Here is a 16,656-nt window from a genome sequence, read left to right on the forward strand (position 1 = left end):
GCAAATAAATAAAAATATGACCAGTTGAGATTTAACTTCTAGGGCACTGATGCTATTGAAAACCCAAATCAGGGCCATGAATGAGCACAATAAAAAATTATTATTAAGCCACTGTTATAATGTTATCAGCATTTTACTATAGTCTAAATGATAGAGGTGAATAAACTTAATTTTAGAGCAACATTGGTGTTGCCCTAAGCCTTGGAATAAGGAAACTTCTTTACTCCTATAATCTTTATAAAAAGCGACATTGTGATCTAACAACCTCTTGCATTCATTAATTTGCAGTACTTCTTGATACCCTTATAGCTCATTTTAATATTGCAAAATTATTCTTAAGAGTAGCATAAACTTAACATACCAAGCTTTTATTTCTAATCATTGCATGTTACTATAGTGCATGCTATATAAGAATGAATAAGCTTTCTTAAATTGTTAATTTATAAATTTCATTTAGACTACTTTCTTCAAATTAATTATCTGAATCTTTTTAGTTGCTGATAGCCCAACTCCACCGCCACCACCTCCACCAGATGACATTCCCATGTTTGATGACTCTCCACCCCCGCCCCCACCGCCTCCAGTGGACTATGAAGATGAAGAAGCTGCAGTAGTTCAGTATAATGATCCATATGCAGATGGGGATCCTGCCTGGGCCCCCAAGAATTATATTGAGAAAGGTATGGTACCATCAATATGGAATTGTTGCACAGGACAATAACCTAATTACAGAATTTTAGAACTTTTTTAATTTTAGAATTTTTTTTTTTTTTTTTTTTTGGTACCACCTTGCCCAGTGTTTCTCAATTTGAACTACATTACTAACCAAGATGGTTTACTTAAACCTTACTGCCTTTACTTTATGTTATTTCCCAAAATAAAACAAGGGTTCATTCTTCATATTTTAAATTAAAATATGCTTTCAAGGGACTTGGGTTGTGGCTCAGTGATAGAGCACTTGCCTAGCACGAGTGAGGCACTGGGTTCAATCCTTAGCACCACATTAAAAAAAATAAATAAAAAGTTACAAAAATATGCTTTCACCTGCAAATGAACTAGCCTGTAGATAAAACAAATAAGGCACAAAAAGGAGCTAATTGACTAACTAAAATCATATATAATTGGTAAAGATTTTAAAAGTTTTGTAAGCTCTTGATTAAAATAGAAGTATTTCACATCTGAATATTTGAAAGTTTATTGGCACTATCATGAGGAAAAGCCTAACTTAAGATTCTTTTAGGTGATTTTGTGTAGAAGATAAATCACTAGGATTGTTTTCATGAACTTCTAAAGTCCAGATTAACCTGCTGTGCCTGCCTCATTGTGATTATCTATTAAAGAAATGTGGATGGGAAAGAAAAAAAGTCAGGTTTCTAGAGTTTGTTTTTTCAGAGTTTTAAAAATGCTTATAATTTAGTTGATCAATTTTGGTTGCCTTTGAAATATATTGCCTTCCATTTACTTTATTAACTGATTTAAAGCAAATAACTTTAGGTAGCTTGAGACCAGTGACATTCTTGCTTTCCAGTGTTTAAAACCTATGGCAAAAGCAAAATCTGTTTTCCTTTCTTATATATTTAAACAATAAATAGTTTACATATTATTAAGGAAGTCTTGAATGTTCTTCATATTTGGAGGTCCATACCTTCAAATAGAGATAGGTTTTTAAACTTTAGGTTTGGATGGTGTTTTTAGTCATATTTTCTTACTTTAGTAAGTAAATTTAACTTTATGTAATGGGACTGTTATATTTACATAAATTGACAAATTTGGGACAATATATTGATTAATATATTTGATAGTAGAGCAGGATTAAAGAATTTCTTCACACATTGAAATAATGAGTCTTAAGCCAAAAAGGGGTTACTTTTTTTTTTTTTTAAAGAATTATTTTTTAACATTTATTTTTAGTTTTCGGCGGACACAGCATCTTTGTTTTGTATGTGGTGCTGAGGATCGAACCTGGGCCGCACGCATGCCAGGCGAGCGCGCTACCGCTTGAGCCACATCCCCAGCCCCACTTTTTCTGTTCTTAAAGCAAGGCCAAATAGTAAATATTTTAATATGCTATACTTAAAAGTCAACCTTGTGGCAGCACAAAAGCAGGCATAGATGACAATATGTGAGTCGATCTGGCTTTGTTGTGATAAAACTTTATTTACGGAAGGGGCAAGGGCAGTAGCTTGAATTTGTCCATGGGCAAATATCTGTGGACCCCTGGTCTAAATCAGAAATTGAGATTTAGTAGAGTTGTACTTAAACCCATCATGTTACCTTTGTAATTACAAAAATGAAGGAAACCTGAAATTTTGAAAAAGTTGATTTCATAACTTTCCCAAAAACCCTACTCTTATTAACTTCATCCTAAAATGTACCAATGTACATGTATATATTGTGTATGTTAGACTAATAGACCTTTGAATTCCAAAGAACCCATATGGAGGGAAGAATTTGGCCTTTAATATGGATTAGATTCTAGAGCAGAATGGACATCAAATTGGTTTTTTTGTTTTTTTTTGGCACCAGGGATTGTAGGGGCATTTAAACACTGAGCCACATCTCTAGCCCTTTTTTAAAAAATATATTTTATTTATAGACAGGGTCCTACAGAGTTGCTTAGGGCTTTGCTAGGTTGCTGAGGCTGCCTTTGAACTTTAAAATCCTTCTGCCTCAACCTCCTGGGCCATTGTACCTGGCTAATCAAATTGTTAATGGTTAAATATTTTAGCAGAAAAAAATTATACGATGGAGTATGCACTGGGGAGGAGGGCTGGGTGGCGCTAGGTTTTATTTAAAAAAGGGCAACCTAGGAAACAGAAATATAAATTAATTTGGTTTATCATCTTTTTGCCTCAGTGGAACTAAGAACACAGTAAAATTTTTGTTCAGGCCTTTGTCATTATCAGGGTAAACATCATCTATACTACTGAGAATATAAGCCACTTTGGAACTAGATCTAAAGAAAGGAATATTATTAATTTCAAACAATAAATAATTGTATTAATTATTAAATTGATTTTTATTTTGTTTTCTGATGGTTTATCTCTAGCAATTACTTGGTCCTGTTAGGTTGTTATGTGGCCAAAAATAATTCTAAGATAAATAATACTATTTATTTTGTATATTTCTGAAACTTGGATGCCATTAAACTCAAAATCACAATGTTGTGATTCTGTTACAGAATTAAAAGGAGGGAAATGAGCTTATTGAGTCTACTTAATACAGTGTTTTGCAAAGTTAAAAGTGCCTGTTTTAACATAGCAAATGATGGCTATGGAACAGTACTTCAGATCTCTTTTATAAAAGTCAGTAATTCAGAATAATTATAGGAAGATGTAGTCTTTCTTAGGGGAAAATGAATTCTAGAGTATTTTAAGTATCTGTATTAAAAATGCTTACTTTAAGAAAAAAAATGACAGCAAATAAAAATGAGGTAAGTCAATGAAAAAAATACATATTAGATATTATTCATGTTTGAAGATTATGTATAATTTTAGAATTATGTAATAAAGGTGGACTGAAGGTAATATTTAAATTCATAAACCAGTAATATGGAAAACTAATATTTTTATTTGCTATTCATTTGTATAACACTATTTGCAAAAATAAATTTTTTTTGAACTTGAATAGTTGGAGTGGACGAGAATATTTTAAACTGAATTCCTGATACCACAAAATTGTTAGATTTTTTTAAAAAAAGTTTTATTTTATTTATTTATTTTTTAAAAAACTACATTTGCCACTTTAATAGTCCTTCTGGTGCATGCCTATAATCCCAGTGGCTCTGGAGGCGAGGCCAGTAATCACAAGTTCAAAGCCAGCCTCAGCAACTTAGTGAGACCCTGTCTCAAAATAAAATATTTTTCAAAAGGGCTGGGGATGTGACTCACTGGTTAAGCACACCTGGGTTCAATCCCTGGTACCAAGAAAAAAAGAGAAAAAAATAGTCCTTTTTACCTGTAAGGTAAGTGTAGGTATAATGCATTATTAGAATGCTCCAATTAATAAAAAAGTATAGTCCCGTAACTTACTGTGGATCCTAGGATGAGATTTAACCTCTCAATAACAATAAATGACAATAATAATGTAGTATTTTTAAATTTAGAAAACTTGGTTTGTTACCTGGTTTACTGAGTGGCTTTGTAGCTTTATCCAGGAATTATTTTGAAAATGGTTCTTTGCATGTGGTGTAGGGACTTGATAGATACTTTGAATGGATGAATTAAAATACTGAATCCGAAAATTCAGAGATTTTCTTCCTTTTTTTTTTTTTGCTCTAGCACTGGGCCTGAACGCAGAGGTGCTTTACCACTTGATCTACATTCCATTCCATTCATTCATTCATTTCTATTTTATTTATATATTTATATTTATTCATTCATACATACATACATACATACATACCAGGGATTGAACTCTGGGGCACTCAACCACTTGAACCACATTCCAAGCCCTATTTTTTTTTTTTTTTTAATTTAGTTTTTAGAGACAGGGTCTCATTGAGTTGCTTAGCGCTTTGTTTTTGCTGAGCCTGGCTTTGAACTTGTGATCTTCCTGCCTCAGCCTCCTGAGTGGCTATGATTACAGGCGTGCATCATGGACCCAGCTTTTTTTTAGTTTTTGAGACAGAGTCTTACCAAGTTGCTGAGGCTGACCTCGAACTTTTTTGATCCTTCTGCTCAGCCTCCTGAGTAAGAGATGGTAGAACCTGTTATCTTCTTTAATCTAATCAGATTGTCAGTTTGGCTTCAAGATGAAGTCATTGATATAGGCACTTGGGTATATCTGTACTGATACATATCACAATTTAAAATCTTCATAAAAATAGTTTGATGCCAAGTAAGTCTATAATGTAGCAAACAAAATTCAAGCTAAATGTTGGGTGCAGTATACTTATGTGGTATTGCATCTGTTTTCTCCATAGTTGTTGCAATATATGATTATACAAAAGACAAGGATGATGAGCTGTCATTTATGGAGGGTGCAATCATTTATGTTATAAAGAAGAATGATGATGGCTGGTATGAAGGAGTCTGCAATCGAGTGACTGGTCTCTTCCCTGGGAACTACGTTGAATCAATCATGCACTATGCTGATTAATTATTTCTTTTTTCCTTTTTTTTTTCTTTTAAAGTAGGTTCTTATTATTCAGTCATACTGTGGGACTCTTATGGTTAACAGAATTGTCTTAATATGTTTTAAAATGTGCCCATATTTTCAGGACATGCTGTTTTATTGGTATATTTGAATGTCTACCTGTAAGCATAAATCTTTGAGGCAGTTTTTGTATTGCTAAACAGCAGTTTATACAAGAGGCTGTCTATAATTGATTATGCTTATGTACTTACTTACATAATGTTAATTTTATGACCAGCGTAAATATTCTGGGGAATCGGGGTATATTTAACAAATCATGATTCAGATTGTACCATTACATGTTTCAGTGCAGCATGGTTACTAATAATACTATGTCAAACTAATATTAAAATCAGAAAACTTAAATGCTGGTGCTGGTCATACTTTTTGTTTAGATTTTCATTTTTAAAAAGTTTAAAGCATGCATAAAATTTATGTATTGAAATGTACTTAAAAATTCCAAGATGCTTCCAATTTGTGTAATACTTACCTAGTACACTTATTCTAGGTGGGTCTCTAAGGTCTATATGTGAAACAAAACAAAAGGGGTTATCTGTAATGTTGTAATTTGTACCTAAGTTTTTTAATGAGTGAATTTGCATTATAAATTTTTTCCATTCATAAATACATAAGTGAACCAAAGGTTTTTGTCCTTTTCTTCACTGGTTTGCTTTAAAAAAATACAAAACCAATTTATTGCAGAATTATGGTTCTATTTTCTCAACATATTAACTTGGAAAAAAATTTTTAGCCTTATCTCAGTCTGTCCCAATGGTAATGTGACGGATGTTTGCAGATTTAAAATCTGAGATGATTATTTACAAGTCAATCTACTGAATTACTTTTTTAAAAGTAACTTTTGAATCTAAGAAAATGTGTCAAAGTGTGCACATCCTTCTATAGGTAAAAGTCTTAAAGATTGCCATATTAGTCCTTCAGTTTTACAGTGGACTATTCTAGTACACTGGTTCAATGAAAGGAAATTATAAGTATCTTTTACATATTGTAAAAGTATATGCGATTAATTTGTGAATAGGCACTATTCCATTACCTGGCACTAGAAGCATAACATTTTAAAATAATTGGGAAAGAAGATGGGTCATGTATTAATCAGTGAACAGAGAGATACTTAACCAACAGATTTGTATTGAAATGCAACACATGCACTTTGTGTGTCTCCTCTTAATTTAAAGGAAGGTTTCTTATCTTGTGTATAATTCTGTATTGCTTAGAATATTAAAGTAGAGCACTCAGTGTGGGTTTCTGTGTATTGAGGATTTATTTGAATTTCAAATTACAGTTATGTACTGGGCGTTACAGACTTAACAGCATAGTGAATGGTGAGACTAGTGCAAAACATTTTATTTCTGAAAATTAAAGACCATTATTACTACCAATTCAATGTGACTCTTTCATATGCATTTTGCCTTTGTTAATTTCAAACAAAGTATCATCAGTGACCAACTAGCTACCTTCTACTTTACTTTTTTCAAGTGGAATGTTCTCTTAATTTGTATAATACCTGTTGTCTAAATTTTATGTACAGTCTTTTATAATAAACCATTCTCCTATATGAAATTTTGGATACTGTTAAAATATAAATAATGTGGATTTCAGAGCTGACTTCACAATTTTCTGACCTCTACTCCTATGGTGAAACAAGACAAACCGTTTGAATTTTAACATTGATTATTTATTTGTGTAATGGCTTCACATGTGGATAATAACAGTGTAAACAATACCACAAATAACCATTAAGATACCTCAGTTAGAATTTAAAGGACTCTATGACAGATTCAGGCAGTTAAATTAATTACATTTAAAAAGATTTCTGAAAAACTTTGCCAATAAAAAAAATACCCATCAATAAGATCAGAATTATTTTTTAAAACGATTTTTGGTTATTTGCATATGAAGCAAACAAAGTATATTCCACAAAATTCTTTAGGCACAGTCTGGTAAAATAGCTGCCAGGTAGAACAGAAAGAGTTGTCATTTATCTCTTGTAAGCACAATTTCTGAAAGTTGAATGAGGGCATCTCTTTCTGGGGATGGTCGAAGTTTACTGATCTCTCTTACTGCTTCATGGCAGTACCGCTGGGCGAGGTAGGTTGTTTGTTGCACACCATCACTCTACAGATATGCAACAAAACAGAAAAGGAGAACAGATGTCATTGACTGGATCAGGTCTTAGGTTTCTACTATGATGAATTAAAACATACTTTTGAGGTCAGATGAACCAAGGATCAGTCATAGTTAATAGCCAAATTAAATTTCTCATTTTTTCTCTCTTCAACTCATAATTCTAGGTTGCTCTGCTTACTTCTTTTAGATTTTTTCTCAGATTGGAGCACATTTTTAGTCTATTAGCAAAGTGACTGGCTCATTAATATCAAGTAGCCATTTATTTCTTCCTTTTTTTTACTTACTTAATAGAGGTTTTTTAAGTGTCTTACCCATATAAGATACCTAGACATAGAATTTTAAATGAAAAAAAAGTTTAAGGAGAGATGGGCAGGTGGCACAAGCCTGTAATCCCAGCAGCTTTAGGAGGCTGAGGCAGGAGGATTGCAACTTTAAAGCCAGCCTTAGCAATTTAGCAAACCTCGCCAACTCAGTGAGACCCTGTCTCTAAAGAAAATATAAAAAATGGCTGGGGATGTGGCTCAGTGGTTAAATCCCCAGTAAGAAATAAATGATTTTTTTAAAAAATGAGAATGGGGGCAATGTCGAGAGATGCCTCTGGGATGAAGCAAGGAATATATATTCAAGTGAGAATTCAGGCACCCTCCAGAGTGAGACATCAATCTGTCAATACTCTCATTTCTTGATTACCAATTTTTGTTACCTTTCTGTTAAGAAAGACAGGCATTTGGCCCACACATACAGTGTCTCCTAATTTGGTCATTATATTGCTGTTTACTTCTGTTGGTCACCTTTGAGGATACCAGTGTTCCTGTCTTCTCTAACTATATCACTGCACTTCAGACAGAGGTTTACTCTTTTTACTGTTGGTGCTTTCTAAAAGCTGGACACAATTAAAATACTATTTCTATGATGCAAAAATATTTACTGTGAAATTAAGTCATGACTAATTTTATTTCCGTCTTAATAATCCCTTTTCCACTTAAGTATTCCTAACATCATGATTGAAAGGCCTGATTTTCTCTACCAGTTGCTCAAAGTATGACACATTTCAGTTTGCTGTGCCTTTTTGTATAGAAGCCTTGCCAGATGCAAATGACCTACCCAGAAAAGTGTGAATGGGAAGTCAACTTTTGTGTCCTTACATGTGATGACTTTAGTTTGCCTTAAGATTTAACAGATGAATTAACTGAGTCTAGGTAGGTGTGAAATGTTTCTTCATCACTATTTTTTTCTGTTGACTAAGCCAGTTTTGATAACTGTTCCTTTTGTAGAACACTTCTTTGTTATTTGATTCTCTTCCTGAAATGTTTGCTAGATAATCATACTAATTTTCTTTTCCTGTAACTGTTAGATTTTGGAAGATTTCCTTAGTATTATACTGCAACCCTTCTTTTGGAGTTTTCCAAAATCATTTTAAATTTCTTAGAGCTTGTTCTAACTCATTTTTAAAGTATCTTTTGCTTTTTTTGTTTTATAAATGAGGTACTTTTTGGGTCATCCTATTTATATTTTTCCTGAGTCTTTATTTCTATTCATCTTGGTCTTTCTGGCTTAGCAAGATTTAATCAACTCAGTAATTCTGAGTTGTCTATTCATATTTAATGAAGGAGTGAGTATAGAAGCTCTCTGAGTGTAGAGGGAATTATAATTGAGGCCTTTGGGCAATTTGCTTAGAGAACATTCCTGTGGAGTTTTGTCTAAGTGCATTTCTGGTTAGGAATGCTTCACCAAGAAAAAGCAGGCAGGCTTCTGTATAAAAAGGCACAGCAAGTAGGGCATGGTGGTACACGCATGTAACCCCAGCAGTTTGGGAGGTTGAGGCAGGAGGATTGTGAGTTCAAAGCCAGCCTCAGCAAAAGTAAGGTGCTAAGCAAGTCAGTGAGAGCCAGTCTCTGTGGTATAAAAACTATACACATATCATTTACATTATAGAAGTAGGTACTATAAATCATCTAGAGATGACTTAAGTAAGTATATGAAAGAATGTATACGTTATAAGTAAGTATATGAAAGAATGTATACGTTATATGTGAAAGCTGCCTTTTTTTTTTTTTTTTTTTTTTTTAAATAAGGGGCTTTTGCATATCTGGGATTGGGGCAGGGTGTCTTATATCCAGTGTCCCAGGGAGAAGGGGTGACTATAATATTTCTGAAGCCAGAACCACTCTCAGGTTTGTTTATCAGCTATAGCTCCCTCTTATACTGAGTTTTTATATAACTGCCAAACCACCCTCTTCGCAAATTGTAGAATATAACATTATTATGCATTAGTTAAAGAGAAATATATCCTTTTTGGAAGGGTTTTGGACATTTAAAAATCTGAGAGGTAGTAATTTGAACTTCAGACCACTTTTTTTTTTTAGTAATTGTTTGCTTACTCTACCTCTTTTACTAGGTCTGTGGCCTCCAAATGATTGAATTTGCAAAGCTCATTCTCAAAAGACAGTCATCCAAACTGAAAATATGCAAAAAGATCTGGTTTCTACAGAATAATGCCGAAGATATATGGCAGTGTATTTGAAACAGGCCTCTAGCCCCTGAACACAGTTAAATGTTTCTTACTTTAAAAGAAAACATAAGTCTAAAGTTTGCCTGTGTTGATTAAAATTTTTTATTTTTAAAATTTAAATTTTTTTTTTTTTTTTAGTTGTTGATAGTCCTTTATTTATTTTATGTGGTGCTGAGAATCGAACCCAGTGCCTCACACATGCTAGGCAAGTGCGCTACCGCTGAGCCACAGCCCCAGCCCAATTAAAAATTTTTTAAATGACTATTTCTTTAATCACCCCTCCCCAACAACTATATAGCATGGACCATTTGTGAGTAGATTACTGTAGTCTAGCTGTAGAAGGATGAGGGTTTGGACTAGGTTGGAGGCTAGTCTGGATATCTTGGAGCACCGCAGTGTGACAGATGTGGGGAAGAGTGGTTTTCAACCAACAGGGTTCAACCATGACTGCACAGTAGAATTACTTGGGTAACTTGTAAAAACTTAATGTGCACGCTGAACCTGTGACCAATTAAAATATTCGAGCAGTATTATAGGAGAAAGATGAAAATAATGAACAACAAGCGTTTCCTTCCCAGTTTCTATTAAATCAAAACTTAAACTTGGTCTTGTATCTGAAATGTAACTTTTCATTAGTGTTACATGATTTGTTCAGTGCAGAGCTGTGCCACATTTAATTTGCTGCTGCCTTTTTCCTTGTAAAAATAATCTTACCTGTAATACGTACTGTCGAGCTCTGTCCACATCTCCTGGCAAACTGAACCGTCTCATTATCATTGCATTCATTTCTGGGAACTAACCATAAAGAAAGAAAATGTATTTGTTGTTCTTGAACAATCAAGTGTTCTAACACTCGTTTGTAACAACAGGAAATAATAAAAAACAAAGGTGATCAAATTCTGTGATATAGGGAAGCAGTAAGTTGTAGCATTAAAGAAGCTGAACAAGGAGGGGACATGTCCATGCCCAGGAACTATGTTGGTACACAGGTGAGGAACAGCCATTGGTCCTTAGTCTACTGTTGAGTGAGAGGCAGAAGCAACAAAGTACATCTCTAAAAATTTCATTGACTTCTCAGATGATTCTGAAACTTCAGACTGCAGCAGAATCACCTGTACTGCCTGTTGTGGCCCCCAGTTTCCAATTCAGTAGCGTAGAGCCTGAACATGCATTTCTGACAAATTTCCAGATGATGCTAACTAATGCTGCTGGTTGATGCTGACATTTTGAGAAGCACTGGCCTAGGATGAGAGTAGGAATTAGGCATTCTAATACTCAACTAAGTGGAAATGAAAGCTGCTGAGGTTTCTGAGCAGAGGGTATCGAACTCTGCCCTAAGCAGTGTGTGGAGTGGCTCTGAGCAGTAGTGCTCAGTGCTGACTGCATATTGGAATCTTTGGGGGAAGTTAAAATACCATTGCCTGAATCCCACTCCCAAAGATTTTCATTCAGTCTATTGGCTTAGGGTTTAGCTTAGGCCTAAGCATGTTTAATGTGCAGCCCAGGTTGAGAACCTTAATAATTAGATCTTAATCAGGTAACTGTAGTGAACTATGAAAAAGGTCAGAATAAAGCTGATGGTAATTAGAGGAAAAAAGCAGGGAGGCACAAAAGATTCCGAAGATATAAACTGTATTCTATAGTACTTAGCAGTTATTTTGGAGAATTGCCTCCAGGAATAATGAAACCAGGAGAAAAAATCACTTCCTAAACACCAGTCCTGGTCTGCCACCAGGTGCCACAGCTGAATTTGTTCCTTAATCTCCTATCTTGGCTTGCTCATCTGTCTTGTGATCTGAAATCCTTGATTTCTAACAGTCTGTCGTTCCATGGAATAAGAGGTAAGGTATGTTTGGTCTTAGACACATCAGTGCTTACAGCAGTTGCCAGTTTTTCCCTGGCAGTGAACCTGAAGGATGAAATAAATTGTCCTGCAACCATCATCCTGGTATTAGTAATCCTAGAAGGAAAAAGGGCACACATAGAAAAAAACTCAACCAAATGATGACACACGAGGAAGATTTTGCGTTAGAACAAAGTTCTAAACATGTAGAGGCTGCTAATATGCTTCTAGAAACTAAGGAGCCAGCAACTGGCTAGTTCTTAAAACCAATAATTTTGCCTTAGTTATTTATCTTTTAAAAATAAAATAATTTAAGCTTTACTGGAAACAATTCAGGAAAGCCTCAATATTAGTTGTAAAAAGCCAAATGAGGCAGGCATTTGTTTACATTCTTTAATAGCACATCCCAAAACTGGGCAGCTAGAATGCTTTATCTTTATAATATTGATTGTGATGCTGTCTGGGCTTCCAGTAAATTTACCTGGTTTACAGTGTATAAAGTTTATCTGCAACATCAGCAAGTGGTAAAATGTGCTGATTGGTGGTTTCTCTGATGCTTTTTTTTATACTAAAAATATCTGCATTGAGTGTGACTGTACCCTTCCTTTGTTTTAACATGCAAATATCAAACTTCTTTGAGGCACTACTCACCATCCCCCTTAAAGTGTGTGTGTGGAGATGAAATGAGAAAAAGGAAGAATAGCTGCCTGTCTGCAGATTTAATGAAAACATAAGAAAATTTTTGTTTGCTTAGGCTGTTTTTAAGAGTAGGAAAACCTGTGGATGAGTCAAGAGTTCAACTGTGAAATCTGCCCATAAATGAACCTACAAAGGTGATCAGTAAACTGGAGTGCTTAACCAAACAGAACTTGGGTAACTCCAAGGCACCAACTAGTCACCAAAACAGCAAAAGCCTGTGCAGCTGGTGCAGGGGATGGTGGTGCCAGCTGGAAGTACAGCTACATGCTGACATTTAGGTGACATCAAGTAAGAGAAACAGAATAAAAGAAAGTTGTAAAAAAGATCTTGCAAATTTATGTAGTCTTACTGAAGAAAATACTTCCATTTTATTTCTGAAGATGAGGGTCCAATCAATATATACTTAAGAAATTTAACTAGGTTTTTGTTCTTTTTTTAAATAGTTGTCAATGGACCTTTATTGTATTTATTTATATGTGGTACTGAGAATCGAACCCAATGTCTCACACATGCTAGGCAAGCGCTCTACCACTGAGCTACAACCCCAGCCCAAGGTTTTTGTTCTTAAAGACAACATATACACACATAAATAAGGAAGCACACTGTAATCACTGGGACCTGTCCAGTAATACTGAAAGTTTTTTTTTTTTTTTATTTTTGTGGTGCTGAAAACCAGAGCCTTGCATGTGCCAGAAGAGGGCACTACCACTGAACTACAACCTTCTAAAATAGTTAAATCCCTTGTATCAACTCTTATCAGAAAACACCTTTAGAGAGATGTCAAGAATATTAGAATCTCAAACTCAGGGATTTTCTGACAACTGCAGAATCCAGCAAATTCTAATTTCAAGATAACCCAGCATGCCTTAAAAAGGCAGTTGCCCAATATTGCTTGTGCTACACCAATGAGACTCCGCAGATGTTTGTAAATGGTTAAGGTCAAAGACTAATCTACAAACAAAAACTCACCTACCTATGGAGAAGGATTACAAACACCTTAGAACTACTCTACTAAATGGGCATGTTAATCACGAATAAGAAAAAGCAGCCTTCAGAGCATTATCATTGCATTTTCAATGCCAGGCACACTGGTTATCTGCTCTGTGGGGAGACTATTGAGTATTACACAAACTCATCAGGTAATAACTTCTGTCAACATATCAGTGGCAATAATATTTCACAATGTAGTAAAATGAATGCTGGTCCTGGAAAACTTGGCCGTGTTCAATTGCCTTTTGTGCCTTTGACCAGATGTTTGATTTTGGCCAGGCTTGAGCGTCAGTTTCTTATTTGTAGAACAGACATCATCATATCTACCACAAAGAGGAGTTGTGAGATTAGATACAATGTATGAAAGAGTCCTTTATAAACTAAAAAGAATGCATTTTCATTAAATGAAGATACTGTACTTCCTCATGTTATGTTTGAAACTTGTTTTAACCAAAATTTAAAAATGATAAATTTGGGGGGAAGGTGGGAGTACTGGGAATTGAACCCAGGAGTGCTTAACCACTGAGCCACATCCCCAGCCCTTTTAAATTTTGAGACAGGGTCTTATTGAGGCTGGCTTTGAACTTGCGATCCTCCTCGCTCAGCCTCCTAAACCACTGGGATGTGCCAACAGGATGTGCCACTGGGCCTGGCTCCCATAATTTTTCTGACAAATTTCTTGCTAAGAATCCCTTTTTGACACTGTAATCCATTAGTAGAGCCTAACCTTGCTGTTTTATTTGAAAACAATTACATGTTTAACTAACTATGAATATACATTTGACTAACTTCTGGCCCTTGTACCACCAGACAAAAACCAATCTATTTATGAAATGAGTCTTATGCAGAGTTACTTCCTTCTTGGCTTCATCATGTGTTCCCTTTTCTAAGGCTACAATGTGCCTTTTTAACTCTCTTTCCCCACTGCCCTATGGGCAGATGAGGAAAGTGCTGTCTGGTGACAGTGAGTGGATGCCTCATGACCCTGGGATTTCCCACTGAGACACACATAAAATCACGGTTTGGGGCTTCAAAACTTTTTGTTTGTTCCTTTTCCTCACCCCTAACCCCCACCAAACCCACTATTTTTTATCACACATTATAGACAGATCAATATGTAGGAGGAGTTCATTCAAAATCCCCACTTTGCACCATTATATCTAAAGGCAAAATTAGCCATTACTCCTTTGTGTAGAGGAAATTAATTTCTTTTGAAATGTGTTCACAGAGAAACAACCAGAAAAGGCCAGTCTTTTCTTGAACCAGTCATCTTAAGGTTTAAGTTGAACTCAACTGTTAGTATGATGGGGATTATGAAAAGTATTTGTAATTGTTGAGATTTCTAAAAATATAGCAACCACAATGTAGCAGATTGGAGGCTTTTTTCAAGGAAAGGCTTGCTCTTAGTTATCTTGATAATCTCAGGGCCCAACTGAATCTTTGCCAAACTAGCTGCGTCAGCCTACTTCTGCCGTGTCCTTCTTCACCCATGTTTACCAGCCACTGTCTGAGGAGACTGTATGTAGTTGTACCAGTCCTGGTAGCCAATGACTAATTTTTTCTAATCTCAGGCATACCCTTACATTCACACGGCTAATGAGTACTTTATTTTTTGTGTGGGATTATGGCAAAACAGGAAATGTTCCTCACTCCTGCTTTAATGTGTCAAAGGGAGCTTTATAAATTTTTGGCAGAATTTGGCATACATATTAATAATCTCCCTGAGTTTGAAGCTGGTTAGTCTCAGTGAGAGAAAGGACCCGTTTATAGCATACTTCTCACTTCAGCCTCAAATTTTTTCAAGAGGATGGAGCCTGGTAATAAAGGTGTTTTTAACCAAGTGCCCCAACATCTCTGTTCACAGCCTTTATTCTTTGATTGACTGCTGTTGCCCAAGGCAACCTGATCAGGCACCCAGGATATCAGCCTCCCCTGGGATTGAATTACCCTGGCAGCATCTCTACTAAATAATAGCTGCAAGATGATCGCTCCTCTCTAGATCAAAATGGAATCAACGAGTTCTACAGAAGACATGATTTACTTTTAAAAATTTTAAATCAAAAAGCTAGTATTTAATGACATGGTGATGAATACCTTATTGCTTTGCTAAATACCCAATGCCTCTAAGTGAAAATCTATTTAAAAAATGGTCCAAGCACTAACCAGTGCCCCACTTATTTCAGTTAACACTTGGCACAGCCAAAAGCAGTGCCACCACTTGGGTTCCTGGTGGAAATGTCTTGCCTTGCTAGTCACAGCAGCATCTTTCATCCGTATTAAGGAGAATATGAAGACAGCTTTATTTACTTCCTTGACAGTCCTTCAATCTGGAGAAAGAAGGAACTGTGATTCTAGTGGATTTTATTGACTTCTTGACATTCTGAGGCAAAGGCTGAGGCTCTGATGCCTCATAGCAGTGAACAGACCTATTAAACTTCTGGAACTGAAGAATTTCTCAGGCTTACAGGCCCTTGACGTTTCCTGTGCCTTTTTAATGGGCCCTGAGGCACACCCGAAGTCCAGTCTATGATCAAGATGTGAGAACCAGTACCTAGCCAGTGCCCAATATATGAAATAAATCCTAATATTACAATAAATAAAATGCCTATGGTACTTAACAATTTACAAGATAGTAAGCATTCTCTCAGTTAATCCTCGTAACAACCTGGGGAAGAAGTGTGTAATCTTTTATATTTTACAGATAAGGCTTAGAAGTAGAAATGACTGGCTCCAGCATCTCAGTCCCGAAACCAGGATCAAACCCAGATCTGTGGTCCCTTTCCTGTCTCCTTAGCTACTCCTTATCTCAGCATTTCCATCAGATGTGACCAGAGACATTGCTCTGTAAAGCTACATAACAGTGTATCAAAGGGAGTTTGTAAAACTTACCTGCTGACAAGCAAACAAGACTGGGCCAGTGGCCAACCCAAGTTTCAGATCAGCAGATGTTGGTTTGCCCATCTGATCAGAACAAGAGGTGAAATCCAATACATCATCGATGAGCTAGAGAAAAGAAAAAGGCAATGTAAACGGCAACACAGTGCCCACATCACTGCTGCTCTGTAGGGATTTTACACTGGGGGGAGAGTACTAGCTGTCCCCACACACTACCATTCTTTTAAATAAGAAACACACCAACCTGAAAAGCTATTCCCACATTTTTTCCATATTGATAGGCAATCTCATGCACCATTGGGTCAGGGCATCCTAGGACAGAGACCTGAAACAGAGATTCTTAGATAAGCTGCTGGCATCCAGAAACAAGGCCAAACCCTAGATCAAAGAGTCAGATGGAAATTCTCTTAAATAAGAGGTTGTGAGGCTAGATTAT

General features: G+C 35.7%; 2 protein-coding genes across 20 annotated transcripts in view; one reads left to right on the forward strand and one right to left on the reverse strand.

Moving 5' to 3' along the window:
- Abi1 (abl interactor 1) overlaps positions 1-6,532 on the forward strand; it is a 99,632-nt gene extending 93,100 nt beyond the window's left edge. For all 16 annotated transcript variants that reach the window (XM_076872784.1, XM_076872788.1, XM_076872785.1 and 13 more), the window contains 2 exons: positions 495-680; positions 4,925-6,532. In XM_076872784.1, coding sequence (XP_076728899.1) covers positions 495-680; positions 4,925-5,100 — 362 coding nt within the window. In that variant the 3' untranslated portion in view covers positions 5,101-6,532. The remainder of the gene's footprint in view (positions 1-494; positions 681-4,924) is intronic.
- A 275-nt stretch (positions 6,533-6,807) lies between these two features.
- The window catches only part of Pdss1 (decaprenyl diphosphate synthase subunit 1), a 35,442-nt gene continuing 25,593 nt past the window's right edge, over positions 6,808-16,656 (reverse strand). For 2 of the 4 annotated variants that reach the window (XM_076872800.1, XM_076872803.1), the window contains 4 exons: positions 16,465-16,545; positions 16,215-16,328; positions 10,508-10,588; positions 6,808-7,269 (listed from right to left, as the gene is read on the reverse strand). In XM_076872800.1, coding sequence (XP_076728915.1) covers positions 7,129-7,269; positions 10,508-10,588; positions 16,215-16,328; positions 16,465-16,545 — 417 coding nt within the window. In that variant the 3' untranslated portion in view covers positions 6,808-7,128. The other 2 variants (XM_076872801.1, XM_076872802.1) reach the window with 2 other exon arrangements.

The sequence above is a fragment of the Callospermophilus lateralis genome, chromosome 13, assembly GCF_048772815.1.
Source record: "Callospermophilus lateralis isolate mCalLat2 chromosome 13, mCalLat2.hap1, whole genome shotgun sequence".
NCBI lineage: Eukaryota > Metazoa > Chordata > Mammalia > Rodentia > Sciuridae > Callospermophilus > Callospermophilus lateralis.